Source organism: Sebastes fasciatus, chromosome 12 (genome assembly GCF_043250625.1).
Source record: "Sebastes fasciatus isolate fSebFas1 chromosome 12, fSebFas1.pri, whole genome shotgun sequence".
NCBI lineage: Eukaryota > Metazoa > Chordata > Actinopteri > Perciformes > Sebastidae > Sebastes > Sebastes fasciatus.
This window is the reverse complement of record NC_133806.1, coordinates 22510941-22528558: the sequence shown is the minus strand read 5'-3', so window position 1 is coordinate 22528558 and position 17618 is coordinate 22510941. Positions and strand designations below refer to the sequence as shown.

The 17618-nt window shown below is 41.6% G+C and overlaps 1 protein-coding gene across 1 annotated transcript in view; it reads right to left on the bottom strand.

The window, feature by feature from the left end:
* Nucleotides 1-17618, bottom strand: part of cdkal1 (CDK5 regulatory subunit associated protein 1-like 1) — a 270114-nt gene that overhangs the window by 249875 nt on the left and 2621 nt on the right. Inside the window, exon 3 of the mRNA XM_074654216.1 lies at nucleotides 16908-17020. Within this exon, the coding sequence (XP_074510317.1) occupies nucleotides 16908-17020 (113 nt within the window). The remainder of the gene's footprint in view (nucleotides 1-16907; nucleotides 17021-17618) is intronic.

Here is a 17618-nt window from a genome sequence, read left to right as displayed (position 1 = left end):
AGCACAAAGCTGCCTACGGCATTTGTGTGTGTGCGCGCGTCTGTTTGTGCACGCGTACGTGCTTGCTTGCATGTCTGCTTCCATGCATCCGTGCATGAATACATTAGCTAGGTGGGGCGGACATGAAGCCAAATCCCAGAGAATTTGCCTCCTAATTAATAAATCATTACAAAATGGAACAATTTATAGTGTTTTCCATCGTAAATAATTGATGTCTTTGTTCATAGTCAGTGTTAATAATGGGTCTGCTTTCCCCCAGGACAAAAATAAAATAAGAAGCAAAAAAAATGGAAATAATAGGACAAGAAGAAGGAAGATCTGCAGCGCAAATACAAATAACAGGCCTAAAACAGTGGCGAGGAAAATGAAAGTGGCGAGGAAAATGACAGAGAGCATGGGTGTGGGGGTTGCAAACACACACACTCTCTTCCTTCTAACAGATTCCATTGAAAACAGATGGCATCAGAATTATCTGATGTCCTGTCACTGTCTTTTTATATGCTAATCCAGCTCCCACACACAACCGAGTCTCTTTAATCAGATATCAGGTCAGAGAAGCTAAATCAAGCTGAGACAATCATGCTGCTAGCGTATTACAATACACTGAGACAGGTAGTCAGACAGCGATGTATCAATGCACTTAACGCCTTGAGACTCAGCGTGTGCAGTTAACATAGCAAGGGTGATGTTGCTTCGAGCACTTGAAAAAGCTGGTAATTTGGAAAAAAGTGTTTCTGCAACACTGCACCACAGCTGAATATTTTAGCACCGTGACAAACTTTCTTTGCATAATATTGACTTATTTATCAATATTTGCTAGCAGTCTGTGTCACTCAAACAGCATAGTCACAGCGGGAGCCCCGTTGTTTGCTGTTCTGCTTAACTCATTTGCTGAGCTAAGCTTAAATGTATGCTTAAAGCTACTTGATAATAACTCAACAGGTTCTGCATGTGCTTCACAACAACTCTGTTGCAAAGTGATAGGTGTGGTGGCTTTTACTGTAAAGAAACCTCAGAGACTGTGACTATATCAGAAAACTAATATCACTAAGAGTTGATCTAAAAGGTAGATTTTTCAGGCATTTTTCTTAAATTTGTCAGTGAAATTTGCAAAGGAAAAAACAGATATTACATCACTGACTATGCACACAAAAAAGGTGATCGGATCAGAAAAACTACGACTTCAAACAGTTTGCAGGTTATATGTAGTAATCAGTTTTGATTAAGTGGTGAACTAGTAAGATGAAAAAGGTGCAGAGGCTTTTTACAGTTTTGGCAATTTGACCTCGAATTTCCAACATGTGAAACCAACCAGTGATGACAAAACCAACCAGTGATGACAAAACGCCTTGTTGCTTATGTAGATGTCTTATGGACATACGGACATACAGAGGTCAGCGTGCCCACAGCATGGGCTCTGATCATGCTGTTTTTATCTGTACACAATGTTACATTAGTCAGAAACATTGAGTTTAGTGAGCTAAATGAGCTGCGGTGGCTGATGTGAAAACCAAAAGGCCCTCTGTATCTATCCAGTTGTTGTAAGAATAGCGTTGGTCATTTGGAGCAGAGCCGGTGCGTAGAGTGTGTGTACGTGGAAAGTGAGCGGTAAAGCAAGAGCGAGAGAGCAGCAGCGACGAGAGCGAGTAACGCTATCGACTCTGGCAAAAGCAGGCAAAGTTAACAGTGTTTGATTTGTCCGTTCTGGGCTACTGTAGAAACATGGCAGACTTCTTGAAGATCACCCGCTCCCTGTGTAGATATAAACGTCTCATATCTAACAAAAACATAATTCTTATTTTCAGGTGACTATACACTAAAGAAAACACTTATTAAAATGATATTCAATTTCTGCCAATTGATCCCCCTAATTATTACACACTGGTCCTTTAATATTATTCATCTGCTTTAAAAGTTAAAAGCAGGGGCAGACATGTGTGGGGCCACCCATTCTCTCTCTTCCCTTTCACTTTCCAATGTATACAGCCCAAGGAAAGATAAAATATTGACATTACTTCATTTATAAACTCAGGATACCGAAGCGTGACTGATGTGTGATCAAAAAGCAGGCAGAGATAGGCTTGTCATAACAGTCCCGGTCAACCATTGATCAACTATCAACCACAGTCTCATGATGACAAGAGTAGACACATTCAAACCACAACTGTAAAATGAATTAAACACAACACACGGCTCAACGACCATAAGCACACACACACATACAGGAGTCAGCAGGGGCCTTCTGCGGACAGAATTATTGAGTTCATCCTTAGAAACCACACACACAAACACACACACGGACACACACACACACACAGAGTAATCATCACATCAGATCAGATATCAAAAGGCAGTGTCTGTTTGGAAGATTAGAAGAGCCATCTGTCCGCCATGTGGAAACCCTCGGATTATCAATAAACTTCACACACTTCTGTATGTGCATGTATCCGTGTGCTGGTGTGTTTGATCCAGCCACTGAGTATGGGATGCAAATTAGACACACTGAAGCACAGAATAAATAACTAAAAGTAACCACTTCTCCTTTTGGTTGACCTTTTTAGACTGAAATCAACCTAGTGCCATTCATAGGGGATCGGTCCAAGTGCCAAAAATTTAAAAAAAGAAATACATTGAATCATTTCAGGGACCAAACACTTCCAAAAGCCTTAATTTTCCAATACAAACAGACACACACAGACAGCCTGGAAATGACTTGTGGCCACACTTAATGCTTAATCAATACATACCTATCGATCTCTTTCCTGGCTAAACATTACCTGTATTTACTCTGTTAACTTTCCCCTGTATAGATCTATACTGCTAATATAACCCCAGGATGAGAGAAGAGAGCGAGCTTCTTTAATTAGAAGAAAGAAAGCACAAAAAGACAGTCAGAAGATGCGAGTGGATTCAAAGATGCAGCCCAGTCACAAGAAAAAAGCATGAAATAGGAACGCAGTTCTTGCATTAGGCGTGTCATTTGTACGGCACGTAGTCTGTACTGACTGCAATGTAAATGCATCCACGTAAATATGCTACACTCAGAGGTAGTCACATAGAATTTAAAAAAATGACAAAGACTGCTTATGGCAGGCGGGAGCGGAGGTGGATGGGACGTTTGTGACGTGTTTTCCATACTTATGTTATGTTGATTCTGTACGTATTTTGCTTAGTTAATAGGGCTGGGACGTAACACGTATCTAACGATTCGATACCATCATGATACTTCAGTGCCGATTCGATATGTATTGCGATTTTTAAGTATTGCGATTCAATATTACGATCTATTGCGACTGCGAGTTAGCATGCAGCTTTAGCCATGTCTTGCTGTGCTTTTCCTGGCAATGTGTGAAACCCAAAGTGTTCCCGTACTTTACTGTATGTGTAGTGTTTACCACGTTGGATTTAACATGTGAGAGTGCAGGTCGTATCCACGCAACACGCTTTGTAGTTTCAGCTCACTGCGGCTGGCTGTGTTTTGTTTTGGTGACAGATACGGAACGGATATGACATCACGTTACTCTGACTACAACAATAAAAGCGTTAACTTCCTTCTACCTCCATATAGACTCAAATGAAGCAAATATAGATTCTAGCATTAAAAAAATATATTTAAAAAAAAAAAAAAAAATTGCAGTACATAGGAGAATCGATTTTTTTTCCCACCCCTCAAGTGATTTTGTTTCCCCCTGCTGGTACTGCACCTTCATACACACGTGTAATATTCACAACTCAGCGAGGCAAAATGTGACACTGACATGCTATTCTCTGGGGGACAGGCGGGTCTATTCCACACTTTGGCATGATATCGGGTTGGAAGTGGTTGGAAGTGGTTGGAAGTGGTTGGAAGTTTCAAGAAAATTCAAGCTCCATTATTACTTGTCTATTCGCTGCCTTGCAGAGTGGACAGCAGACAAGCTATTAGGCCTATAACCCGTGGATGACCACACACACACAGACAGTTACTTAAATCCATTCACTATGTCTCTCTGGTCAAGCAAGGTCCTGCCAATGCTTCCAGTCAAGTCATCTTTTCTGCTTGGTGATCAAGGTTACTTTGTCCGATGATGATTTAAATTAAACCCACTGCTCAAATCATCCGCGGCTTTTAAATCCACTTTATCTGATATCTGTGCTCTCACACGGAAATCTAGCACATAGCTGATTCATTTATATGTATGAAGGGGAGATCAGACGGAGACACATGTAGAATTAATTTATGACAAAGGACAGAAGTGCGCACACACCCAAGCACACTCACACACGCTGGTCTGGTATTAAAATACTTGTGAGGACCTCTGAAATCTTTCACCTACTAAGTATTCCCTTATTCCTTTTGTTCAAATTTCTGGTTCTCACAAAACTCATGAATTCATACAACACACAAACACTCATGCTCACACTTTTCTCTATTCACTCACAGGTAGCCGGGGCTTTCATTTCAGCAGGTGGCCTCATATGAACATCCACACACACCAATACAGGTCACCCCTGCTTTCCATTTCAGCGGGTGGTCAGCGAGTAATGGCACTGATGGCTGAACATTGGACACTCAGACAGAAAGCAGGGGCTATCTTCCAAAACAACACAAAAAGGGCCAAAGGGGAGAGAGGGAGGGAGAGAAACCTCAAAGGGGGCCTTGAAAAGTCATTTACTACATGTCCTTGAATACCCAACTCTCGGTTTCTTTGCTTTTTATCCATATGTCACCCACACACTTTCTCCACCCACACCAACAGCCTGGCACGCCACGTTAATTACTGATGTCTTTCAAGCTTTCATTTCCTCTTCATGAGGGAAATTACATTTGTTTTCCTTGCTGAGTCAAGATGACAGGGAAAACAAAGGACAAATTAGAAAGTGAGAAAGACTAAAAAGTCTCTTTCAGCTTGTAAAAGAAACAGACAAGCTAATTATTCAAAAAACAGAGAAAGCCACAATGAGTTGTCAAATGTCAAAGGATATAGATCATCTTGCTTTGGTCGTTTTAGCTCGACTGTCAGGGAGTCCGACATAATATTGCGCTGTTTGTCCTCCGAGAGAGGAAAAGCTAAGTGAGTCCCCGACATCACTCAGCTGAACAAATGAAGACATGTAATTGGATAAAAACATTGACATTTTGAAATTGGAACAGTTTGTAGTGTCAAATTGTGTGAATAAAACTCAATTTGTCCTGCGGTGCCCCTAATTAACCCATTGTTTGCTGTGTCTCATCTGTCACAGCAACTCTCAAAGCAACTTTACAGCTCGAGGTTGAAGCAGGGGTGATTAAAAAAAATATTTAATTTCACAGTAAACTGAGGGCACCAGTTGACGTTCCCCACCGTGATGTCACATGCCTCACAAAAAACAACAAGTGGATAAGAACTGGTGATATTCTATGTGTTACATACACACAACTGGGAGCTGCCCAACATATCCACAGGCATGTCGTGTTGCCCACTGAGCCGCTCCAGTTGAGATGCTGGGGGTTAAATGCCTTGTTAAATGGCACCTGATGCAACATGTTGAAGGGGCAGGAAAGCATGACTCCATCTTCTACGCAGTGTGGACATGCTGGTCTGAGATCTGAACTGTCAATCTGTAGACCATAGACCCTTCCGGTGGACACCATGGGACCTTATTTTGGAAAAAATATGTACGATAGTTAACGGCGAGAGACAAATATGGTTGTTCCGACGGAAGGGGAGGGACTTCGCCTCTCTGTTAGCTTTAATTTTTTTCGCCATTAGGGCATTAGGTCATCTCCCTGCTTTGATTTATAGCTCAACACTTTGGATGTGAGCAAAACCTGGCTTCACCCCTCATCCCTTTTCCAGACAAACTCCTATCCTCCTTCCTCCCTCCTCCTTCCTCAACCCCCAAGCCTTTCCCTCGGCTCTTGCCTTATCCCATTACTCACATCCCCTCCATGATATTCCCATTATATCCCTTCAGGGTATTCCCAATCCCTGTGGAATGCGGCCGGTATTCCTGGGATAACAGGGGGTTGACTGGCTGGCTGGTTTCTGCTGGGAATAGGGAATATGCCTCCGTCCTCTTGAGGGAAGCAGCAAAGGAAACTCCTAACCAGCTTCTCCCTTCATTTATCTCGAGCTTTCTTCATCAGAGAAGTGAAAGTGCGAACGAACAAATGAATGAACACTGGAACAGTGATTCTTGCGTCCATTCTTCTTCCTCTCCTACCTTTTTCTTCTTCTATCTGGTTTGAGAAACAACGGAGAGATATCAACACCCTTTGGGGAATCAATTTGAACTGTTTTTTTTGCTATTTCTCAGAGGAACAAGGAGTGGTCTCTCTTACGTCGACCGTAATTCTCTTTCGTTGCTTACATATGGGAAGTGCTACTGGCAATAAGGGAGATCTTCCTATCCTTGGAGAAATGAGTGCCAGAGAGGAATAATCGTTGTTTCCCTCCTCCTGTCCCATCACTTGTGGGCATCTGGTGTCAGACATCACATTAACTACAGTATTTAGTCATTTACGAATGACTCAATTAGTAATGTGGCTAGAAAAAATGCCCGAAAAGAGTGACACCAACAACTCCCAAAGACTGATTTCGAGGTTTTTGACTCCAGCGCCTGGCAGGCAGCGCCTTTACCACCTCCGACAGCTGAAGAAATTCAGAGTCTCCCTGAGGATCCTTCAGCCTTTCTACTCTGGAGCTGTAGAGAGCATCCTGACAGGAAGCATCACTGCCTGGTTTGGCAACAGCTCCGCGCAGGACAGGAGGGCTCTGCAGAGAGTAGTACGCACTACTGGAACCACACTCCCCTCCCTACAGGACCTGAACACCAGGAGGTGCAGAACCAGAGCCTGTTGGATTATGAAAGGATTCTCACAACCCAAACAACAGACAGTTCCAGCTGCTGCGGTCAGGCAAGCGCCTCCGCAGCCACGCTGCCAAAACAGAGAGACTGAGACGGAGTTTCTTTCCCCAGGCCATCAGGACTGTGAACTCTGACCTCACCAGGGCACCCACCGAGCGCCACACGCTGCCCCTCCTTATCCCCACACGTTCACACACACACACACACACACAGGGCTACATACAGAGAATACACATACACTTATTATTATTCTAGTCACACTTATATTTATATTCCACATTGCATACTGACCCCTCCTACTGTAAATATAATACCTTTGTCCCTTCAATTTGTATTACATTTTAAATATATTTGTATAGTTGTTCTTTTCACAATCCTGTGAGCACTGCCACTTTGCATTTCACTGCACATCCTGTATGAGTATGTGACAAATAAAACTCTTGAATCTTGAATGACAATTTCTTGCAGCAGTGGCTGTTCTCATCATGTCAGTTTGTGATGCGGTCCTTTCCTGAGAGTAATCAATACGTTAGATTGACCACTGATCCCTCCTTTCCTCGAGTCATCCCATTTTCCTTCTTCTCCTCTATCCATAGTTCCCTCAAGGGAATCGTATGGCACGAATAGCTGGGGTCCCTAATCCCATGGCCTCCGAATGGTTACTGGGCGCTGCCTACACATGGGTCACCTTGTAGGATCATCAAAACACACACACACACACACACATACACATATATATATATATATATATATATATATATATACATACAGGGCTTGGGATCACTCTAATCTCCTGGCCTCTAAATGGTTACACTTGACTGCCCTAGACTCATGTGTCTATTTGTAGGACCTTAGATGAATTCAAAGCCTTGGAAACTGTGTGTGTGACAGAGAGAGAGTGTTTTACAGAGATGGGAGAGGGCTATCCCATTATCATTTTAACAGTATTGCTCTGTTAAAGCCACACATACATAAATACAAAAAACTATTAGTCCGATGTGTGCACTCGGGACTGGAATTATAATCATTTCTAGAGTCAATTCTGACAAAGTCGTAAGTGAAATAGGAAAACACAAATGTCAGTCATTAGTTATGTTTTGCGATTCCCCATACAAAAGGACACCTGTTTTGCCAACTGACAGTGACAACTTTAATATTCAAAACGGTTTAACCCTCATGTCGCCATACTACTATTTACATATCCTTATTTACATATTAACAGCCTGTCTGCCTGTCAATGTCTGCTCTGAACTTGAGGATATTATATCTAATGTATTCAAATCAAGTGCATAGTGATGAAAATGTATTTCTAGTCCGATGTATATTCAGTGTCTAATCGTTACTTTTCTCGCAACTACGTCACTTGATTCATATCCATTGCTTTACCTCCTTTTTCTTTCCTTACGTCTCTCCTATCGTCTCTCACTCCTCAAACCACCCCCCTCTTGTCTCTTTACCTTTCTGCGCTCCGTTATTACTCCATCTATCCATCTCTCCATTTCTGCAGATCTACCAGAGTCTAGTTAGTTTTTTCCTGGCAGCATATTGCCCTCCCTGTTCGCCTCCCTTTTTCCGACCATCGCTTTGGCTGATTTTGGCTTCAAGTGCATCTGCATCTCTCGGCTGTACCCTTCATCACAGCACCCTCCTCCCTTCCCCGCTGACTCTTCCTCTCGTCTTTCCTTACATCGCTTTCCCCTGCACTCTTTTTCCACCCCTTTCCCCTCTCTCAATCAGCAAAGTGGGATGTCTGACACACATAGTTGCGATAGTGGAAAGACAGAGCGAGCATACAGAGTCTTTCTCACACACACACGCCAGGCGATATGTCTACTCTTGCAGAATGACGGCTGTCGAAAACTGAACCGTCTCTCACACACTTTCTCTATACAATATCAATTCCCACCACGTCAGCCCGACTGTGTGTGAGAAGAGCAAATGTGTGTGTGAGCTGGATGTCTGCGCTAACGTGTGTGTGTGTGTGTATATGTGAGAGGTGGAGTCAGAGAGAACATTGTAAGTTTTCATTGGCTATAACATTGCGGCGTGTAATGTTGCGTAGCACACAGTTGGCCAATCAGATGGTCCTCACACACTCCGTTTTATGAATGAGACGGCATGTATGCGAGGTACACACACACACTCGGAGTGAGAATACTCTACAGTGATGTAATACAATCACACGGAGCAGTAGAAGCGCTTCTAACTCGAATGCTGCATGAGCTGAATCAGAACAGTTCAACGATGTTTCAGCCTAAATTTCTAAATACTGTCAATTACAAATATCCTGGAAAATGTATATAAAATTCAAAAAACTAAAGGAAATGCATTGACTGCAAATGTCCCATACCCTTTGTACCAGTAAAATTCCAGTATATCTATTTTAAATTTAAAAAATATGTTAAATGAATGTGAATGTTTGTGTATTAATGTCTGTGTATGGATGTTTTTCTTCCTGCCATGTAGCATGGATAAATCAATAAGTGCTTCATTTAAAAAAAGAAACAAAATGCATTTAGTGATGAAAGAATATATAATACCTGCTATTCCATCTAGCTTTATTTCAAAGCCAATGATGCATTTCATATCAATCATAATTTCAAAGCAGTTAATTGTCTAAATTGCGCAGTAAAATTACATTGTATGCAGCCCCGTCGGCATTTTCTCTCCACAGCAACACCTGTAATACTTGCTCATCAATAAAGCCCTCGTATCATTTTATCAAAACAGCTCACACCCTCTCTCTGAAACCCATATCCTCCAACCGTCTGCATCCAAACCAGGAACTGCGAACGCCTCATTTGGCTGACATTGTGTACTGGGGAGTAATTTTGCCTAACCGGTATGTAAAATCATAACTGAAGTGCTGTGTGTGCGGCTGGCTGGCAGGGAGGACATGGGAGGGGAGGAGAGCAGCCAAAAACAATCAAAATATCCTGGTGTGACTTTCCATGAAGGGTGTGTGTGTGTGTTTTTGTGTGCGCATGTGTGTGTGTGTGTGCATGCGTGTGTGTGTGTGTGTGTGTGTGTGTGTGTGTGTGTGCGCGCTCATATGCGAGTATACACGCCTTTCTATGAAGTCACTATTTGGCACATTGCTCTGCTGCTCAAATGTGGTTCATTTGTCTCAGTGTAACATCATGGGTGAATAGTGCCCTCTTTGGTTGTAGAGAGGAACAGCAGCTCAGGACGAGCCACGCTGAACAAGTACAGGCAGTCTAACAAGTGAGGAGACAATGAAAAGCAGAGGAAAAGTGACACAGGTTGTTGTTTTATTGAAGTAAAACAGAACAAGACAGCATTTTTTCTTCAGATGCCTTGTTCAGAATTACAAAATATTTTATATTTCAGATATTCCATGACTGAATAAATTAACTGGCTGCTTAGTAATCACCTCAACTGGCAAGCACCAAGAGTTAAAACATTTGAGGTGAAAAAAAAGGCTTATATATCATAGGGCTGCACGATTACGGCCAAAATGATAATCACGATTACTTTGATCAATATTGAGATCACGATTATTCGTAGATTTTAGGGACAAAATATTTTTATTGCACTTTCACATTAAATAAAAAGACTGCTTTCACTTCCATGTTGTGCTACATTCTTGCTAATGTACATGTAGACATATCTTTGCATCAAAATAAGACTGAAAATAAGGTTCTTCTCCTGAGTGGACCATGCATTTTAAACATCAATATCGCAGTCGTGCAGCCCTAATATATTTAACAAATCCATATATTGTATGTGCTCTCAAACTGAAGAATGAGGAGTGGTCCCTTTCATCCGAACAGTCACCGATCTTTTTAACCTACAGCCACATCATACTCAACTCTGATCAATACGGCTCTTGTTATGTAAAAGTCTACATGATGTCTTACATTATATTGATTTCAGGATAATAGCTTTAACAAAGAGCTGGCTTTATTTTATTAACATTAATGATCACATAAGGTCATGTGTAGCCTTCAAGGACTGAAAGTTACAACTTTTCAAACTATGAATGAGAATACAGAGCATGTTTTGCAGAAGGATGACCTCATCCTGATATTGCAGAGATGCATTAGTTCAATAAAAAAGCTATTCCAATGAGCCAAGGCTGCCACCTAGAGGCCACCGTAAGAACTGCTACTACGTCTCACACCAGGTGATGTCATAGTTTAAGAAAGAAAGTGTTAGAGAGGGAGATGAAAGAGGGACAGGGGAGGGCAGGGGGTGTGAAGAGAGAGAAAACAGGAAAGATGAGAGGGAGGGAGAGAAGATGATGTCATGTTTTCAGAGCAGTGGAAGCTGTCTTTGTCCAAACTCTTTCATTAAAAGATCTGCAGAACGACACTGCGGATATATGAACGACAGACACTACAGAGGGATCGGTTTGATATTCATATGAGATCATCATATGAAGGACACACCAGTCTGACTCACAAATTATATGTTCAACCTACTCAAAGTCCTAATCTTCAGTCTGGCCACATACTAGACACTACATCCTTCACAAGCCCAATTCAGTCCTTGTCATTCCAGACTATTCCACTCTCTCAAATGCACTCCCAACAATTTCATGCCATTCTCGACAATTGCATTGCATTCCATACTATACCATTCAAAACAATCACCGCCTCTCCTGAGTGTAATCTCCCCTGATTCTGGCCATGACAGGCAATTTCTCCTTCCAACAACCTCGCAGTGAAAAACAATAAGCGAAGATACACACGTCCAAAGACGGAGAGGGGGAGATCGAAAGAAAAACAAGAAAAAGTGATGCAGGAGGAACGAGACTGAAGAAGAGACAAGGAAGCAAGCAAGCAAAGGGGAAAGGCAGATAAAAAGCAGAGGAGAAGAGGGAGACAGAAACCAAACTAATCCTTTAGGTTTAGCAGTGAGACACTGACCTTTAAAGTACTTTGTTGAGAGGGGGAGTGAGAGAGAGAGAGAGAGAGAGAGAGAGACAAGGCTGAAGTAGGGAGAGAGTATTCTTAAGCTTCATTTGTGAAGGATGTAGGTATCTCTAAGCTACATAGTGGGATAAAACCATATTAACTGAAGTGGTAAATAACGGAGGACTGCTGTTTTGCTAAGCGGTTACCTAAAGGACACATGCAGACACAGAAATGCGCATGCTGTATGCTTGTGACGGCACTTCTTTAGTGATCAGCCATAACATTAAGACCACTGACAGATGAAGTGAATAGCATTGATTATCTCGTTACCATGGCACCTGGCAGTGGCTGGGATATATTAGACAGCAAGTGAACATTTTGAACTTTGTGTTGGAAGCAGAAAAAATGGGCAAGCGTAAGGATGTGAGTGACTTTGACAAGGGCCAAATTGTGATGGCTAGACGACTGGGTCAGAGCATCTCCAAAACTGCAGCTCTTGTGGGATGTTCCCGGTCTGCAGTGGTCAGGACCTACCAAAAGTGGTCCAAGGAAGGAAAACCGGTGAACCGGCGACAGGGTCAGACCCGAGGCTCATTGATGCACGTGGGGAGCGAAGGCTGGCCTATGTTGTCCAATCCAATGGAAGAGCTACTGTAGCTCAAATTGTTGAAAGAGTTAGTGCTGGTTTCCGATAGAAAGGTGTCAGAACACACAGTGCATCACAGTTTGTTGCGTACGGGGCTGTGTAGCCGCAGACCGGTCAGGGTACCCATGCTGTCCTAATGTTATGACTGATCGGTGTATACCTAGTCATAACTTAAGCCTTTGTCAGCAGTGGTCATCATTTTGATAAAACTGTGCTCTACTCACAACCTGAACAGAACCAGGTGTGAAGAAAGATACACAGACGGCAGCACCTCATCAGAGCAGCGTCAGTCCCAGAAGAAATGAATCCTGGTGTCAGTAAGGTCAACACATACAAGCAGAGGCACAAACCAGGTAGACAACCTCCCATCAAAACATGAAACACGATCACACCCTCTTGCAAATGCATGTAGTCGTGCAAATTATATGCAAAGGCAACTTGAACGCCATTAAATCAACTGAACTAGTACAACTGTGACCCTTTTTTTTTTTTTTTTTTTTACTCTTAAGTATCACCCGTTTATCTGCTTTCGTGTCAAGAGTCTTTCTCACTGGCATACATACACCACACTCATTCTTTATTGTCCTCCGTAAAGGAAATTGATTTCACAGTCTCTACACAAACACTCAGAACATGTAACACAACAAGGTATAAACAAACAACACAAGTCTTTTACAGTGTGACCAGGCTGTTTAAGGAAGGGATGGACAAGGGCACATTTTTTCAAAGTAGTTGTCTATATCTGCAGCCAGTTTGGAGGAGGGTGATGTGTCTGATCTTGAAGAATGACGGCTGTCAAGAGGCCCAAATAGAATACACTAATTTGTTGTTAATTTTATATTTAATTGAATAATTGTCTTTATTACAAGATAATGAAGAAAGGAGTGAGTTTTTATGAGCACAGATATTCATTTGAGAGTACTTCCACTTAACTGAAATATAATGAAATTAAACAGCACCACAGGATTCCTGTGTGGTCATTGCATGGTCCTACTTTTAGGAGAAGAGAAGGACACAGAAAAAAACCTAATCCAGAGATTAGAAAAATTCAATATCCATAACAACATGTTTTAACCTTATTACCTTAGAGTGTATTACATTTCACCGTCTTGAAATGCGTCTTTATCTGCTGAGGACCTTCAGACAACCAGGGAAGCTATGTACTGAAATCAGATTCTGAGACAGACAGATATTTCTCGTACAGAAATCAAAGTGGGAATACAAAACAACTCTGACTATAAGCAGTCACTTCCTGAAAGACCACTGCCAACGTTCCATTAAATTACAGAGTCAACAAGATCTAAGGTAAGATAATTAGCACACTAAATGTCAAGCCTTAGTAGATGCTTTGACAAATGATCTACTACTGCATCAAGAGAGACAGGTTGGATCTGAGACTCGCTCAAGGGCCAGAGAAAACTGCTAAAACAAAGAAAGGTGGAAAAGATAAAGAGATCAAGGGTCTAAACTAGCACATGAGGGGGGAACCGTTGGCCTGTGTTCATGAGTAAGTTGTGCCTCTTGTGTGTGCGCCGTGTGTGTGCGTGTGTGTGTGCGTGTGTGTGTGCGCGTGTGTGTGAGAGAGTGACTACATCTGCATTTTTGAAGTGTGTGATTAATGTCCCTCTCTGGCTGTGGAGACCCCGTGGTGAGAGAAACGCCTGAGGGGTTAATTCTCTTCTGTGTGTGTGTGTGTGTGTGTGTGTGTGTGTGTGTGTGTGTGTGTGTGTGCGTGTGTGCGTGTGTGCGTGTGTGTGTGTGTGTGTGTGTGTGCGTGTGTGTGTGTGTGTGTGGGACGCACACACACACACACGCACACACACACACACAAAGAGCTTCTGCAAAGACGCAGTACAATACAAACACCCATACTGTATTTGTGTGGTACTAGGTACTGTTCAACTGATCACAACTGATCACACATAACCTGGAACAATAACTTCCTTTTCCTCATGACTGATTGTGATAAACACAAGATCACACACACACAATGAAACTGTTTGACTATCTTACTCAAACGATTTTTAACTGACAACTACAATCCAACACATCATCTCTGTCTCACCCTGCTTTGTCTGTGTCAGTCTCTCTCAACTGTGCATACGCACACTCTCACACACAGTCAATATCTCATGAAAGACCTCAGGTAATCTAGTTCATAATAGGTCTGGCCTCCATGCAAATGACATGCAAAAGTTAAGATGAAAGATAGCATTCAACAAAGTCCAATCTCTAATCTGACTGCTGTCAACTCAGATGTGTTTTCTGATGCATCACTCTCTCAGGATAAAACATTGAAACTACTGATTATCTAACTAGGGATCGACCAATTATCAGCCAAGATATTCAGCGTTTTTACGCTTATCGGAATAGTTATTTATTTTGTCCGATAGCTGATAGAATAAATTCATTGAAAAATGTGTTACTTTGTCTCTGATGCAGCCGTTTGTAATCACCCCTCTAGGCTCACTTGATGTCCTGCCCACAGCCCTATCTGGTTGGCTACACATCATGAGTAATAGCCTATCAACACCACTGAAGACTAATATGCCACCAACGGGCAAAGACAAACGCAGACTGTCAAAGCTGCTCTAGTGAGCGAGGGGCTCTGTGTGTCGAACGTAAGGCAGCAGATATTACTGGAGTTACAGTAAACATCCCAATTCTCTACGCTGAAGTTGCAAAAACACCCAGTGACTCCGCTGGGAACGTTCTGTCGTTCTCCCTCCCTCTGGATGGATGCACTAATGAAAAGGTCTAAACGTGCAGTATGGGAGCATTTGACTTAACCAACACCAGGGAAGGCAGTCTGAAATACATACAAAGCAGATGTCATCATGAGAAGAACAATGACTCTCTTTTTAAAGATAACGTTGAAAGTTATCTTTTGCAGCTTTTAATTAAACATATGCTTAAAGGCGTTTAAATTAATGTCTGTGTTGGAGTTTGTTTTATTTTATTTCGAGACTTAAGATTTTCATTTTTACTGCAAGTGTATATCGGTTGCAAATATTGGTTATCGGCCTCCTGATTACTAATAATCAGTATCGGCCCTAAAAAACACATATCGGTGGATCCCCAGACCTAATCATGATGAAGAACATCTCCAAACCTTAATGTAGTAGTAATATCAACCCAAATCATACCTTACCAAGTTGTGTTTGTCACTTAAGGCCTTTACACACCGGGGACATTATTTTCATGTGAATAATTCTCACGTCAATATATTTTCTCGAACGGTTGTTTAAGACAGATTTATTTTCCAACAGTGACTGGTAACAGTTCTGGAAGCCACTGGCAAATGATATTGTCCTGCCGATATGGCAACAAAGACTAAGATTTTTGAAAATATGTCTTTTCATGTTTCAGTATATGAAAAACAACTCTGCCACACTAAGCGACTTAGTGAAAGAGTTTGCTCTTTATTTAACCGACATGTTTGGCACAAGTCCTTCACCGGGTTTTACATATTGGTTAAAAGCACGGCCTATATACACACTACAGGAGGATTTTGGCTCGGCTCTTAAGTAAAGAGCAGACTACCAGTAAGTCAGCAAGTGTTGCCAAGTGGATTTTTCACATTTGGTCCTTTGTTACTTGAGCACCTAGTTGGCTGAACTCTTCATTCATGTTCCAAGGCAATCATGTGAAAACTAGTTGCATACTGGTATTGCAATGAAATAAAAAAATATCAGTGTCAGACTGAATGACTACGTAAAATACCAGTCATCAGCTCAGAGCAAACATATTCGATATCGATTTTCCAACGTTACCAACCATTTCGGCAGAAAAATTCATAGCATCTATATAAGTCATATTCTATCCAAAGTGTCTAGTTGAAAAAATAAGTCGTCAAAGAGGCTGGTCAATGTTATATGTTGACCAGCCATGGTAGCAATGGCATGCGGTCACACGGTTCTCTTTTGTTGTTTCCAACTGCATCAGTGTGCCCTTTCTCAACTGGCACCACATCACCAATCCACTCCCAACTTAAGTTCTGGGAAAGATACCAGGTAAAGCTGGTTCTTAGTGGACTAATCTTGAGCCTAAGGTGAGCTTCGTTTGCAAACTTTCCTCTCAAGTTGGAGACAAATTCCACCTGGTTCATAAGGATTGGCAGACTCCAAATATGATCCAAATCATCATATTCATTTATTAATTATCCGTTTATCCTATTGACTATTTTTAACCATATACATTTGCTTGGTTGTGCACACAGCCTGGGAATATCAATTCAGAGCACAAGAAAGTCTCCCACTGGAATAACTCACAAGGTACATCTTACTTACAATGCAAGACTGCCCCCTTGTGTTTAATAATAATAAGTACATCAGTTCTATAGACAGCTAAGAAATAAACCATTGTACCATTGCAGATGTTAATTCATTACTTACCTTCAATCCAACAGTCTAAAATATATCGCATCCACCCTTCTTAGTTTTATTCTATTATTATTTATTAGTATAGTAGTAACATTCTAGTCGAATTGTTATTTGCTGACCTCCAGTCTATTGACTTCATACAAACCCCAAAATTAAACAATCTCTTACCAGTCATCTTGTATCCGCTTGCAGCTAGCTGTCCGGCCATGTACTCTCCATCTGAGTTGTTGTGACTGCAGCCCCACGTTTTCATCCAGATTTTTTGGGTGCCAGGGATCAAACTAAAAATGAACAAAGAATGCTTTTGGTATATGATGTGTGGAAATCAAATCAATATCTAAACCTAATATTATTTCAAAAATCTGCCATAAAACCTTGATCAAAAGATCAACTGCTGAAGCCTTGTCAACTTTAGCCTCAGTTTAGTGTAGAGGGACAGAGTGTTCGGTAACCTGTTTGATTACTTATTGGTAAACCAAACTGGTGCAGACCAAACAACCAGACAGAGATTGCTTCCAAGCAGCCTCTGGTGTGGTCCGTTTGTAGTATGTGGACAAATCACAGGATTTAGTGATGGATATGCTATCATATGATATGATATGGGGGATTTTTCCTGATACATGAGAAAGTGAAAAGTTAAAAAGGAACTTGTGCCCTACACAGCATGATTTAGCATTTCTCCAACAAAAAGTGAGTAAAACATACGATACGACCTCTGATATATTATGAGACGCCTCTTTTTGTCCCATTTTTACTTGCCCGTCACTATTCATGACATGTGAGGTCCAGCAGCAATCTTAACTAGAGATGCAGCACAATTTTCTTAGCCGATTCAGATTTCCGATTTTCAAAAAGTCTGACCAGCCAATTATCTATTTA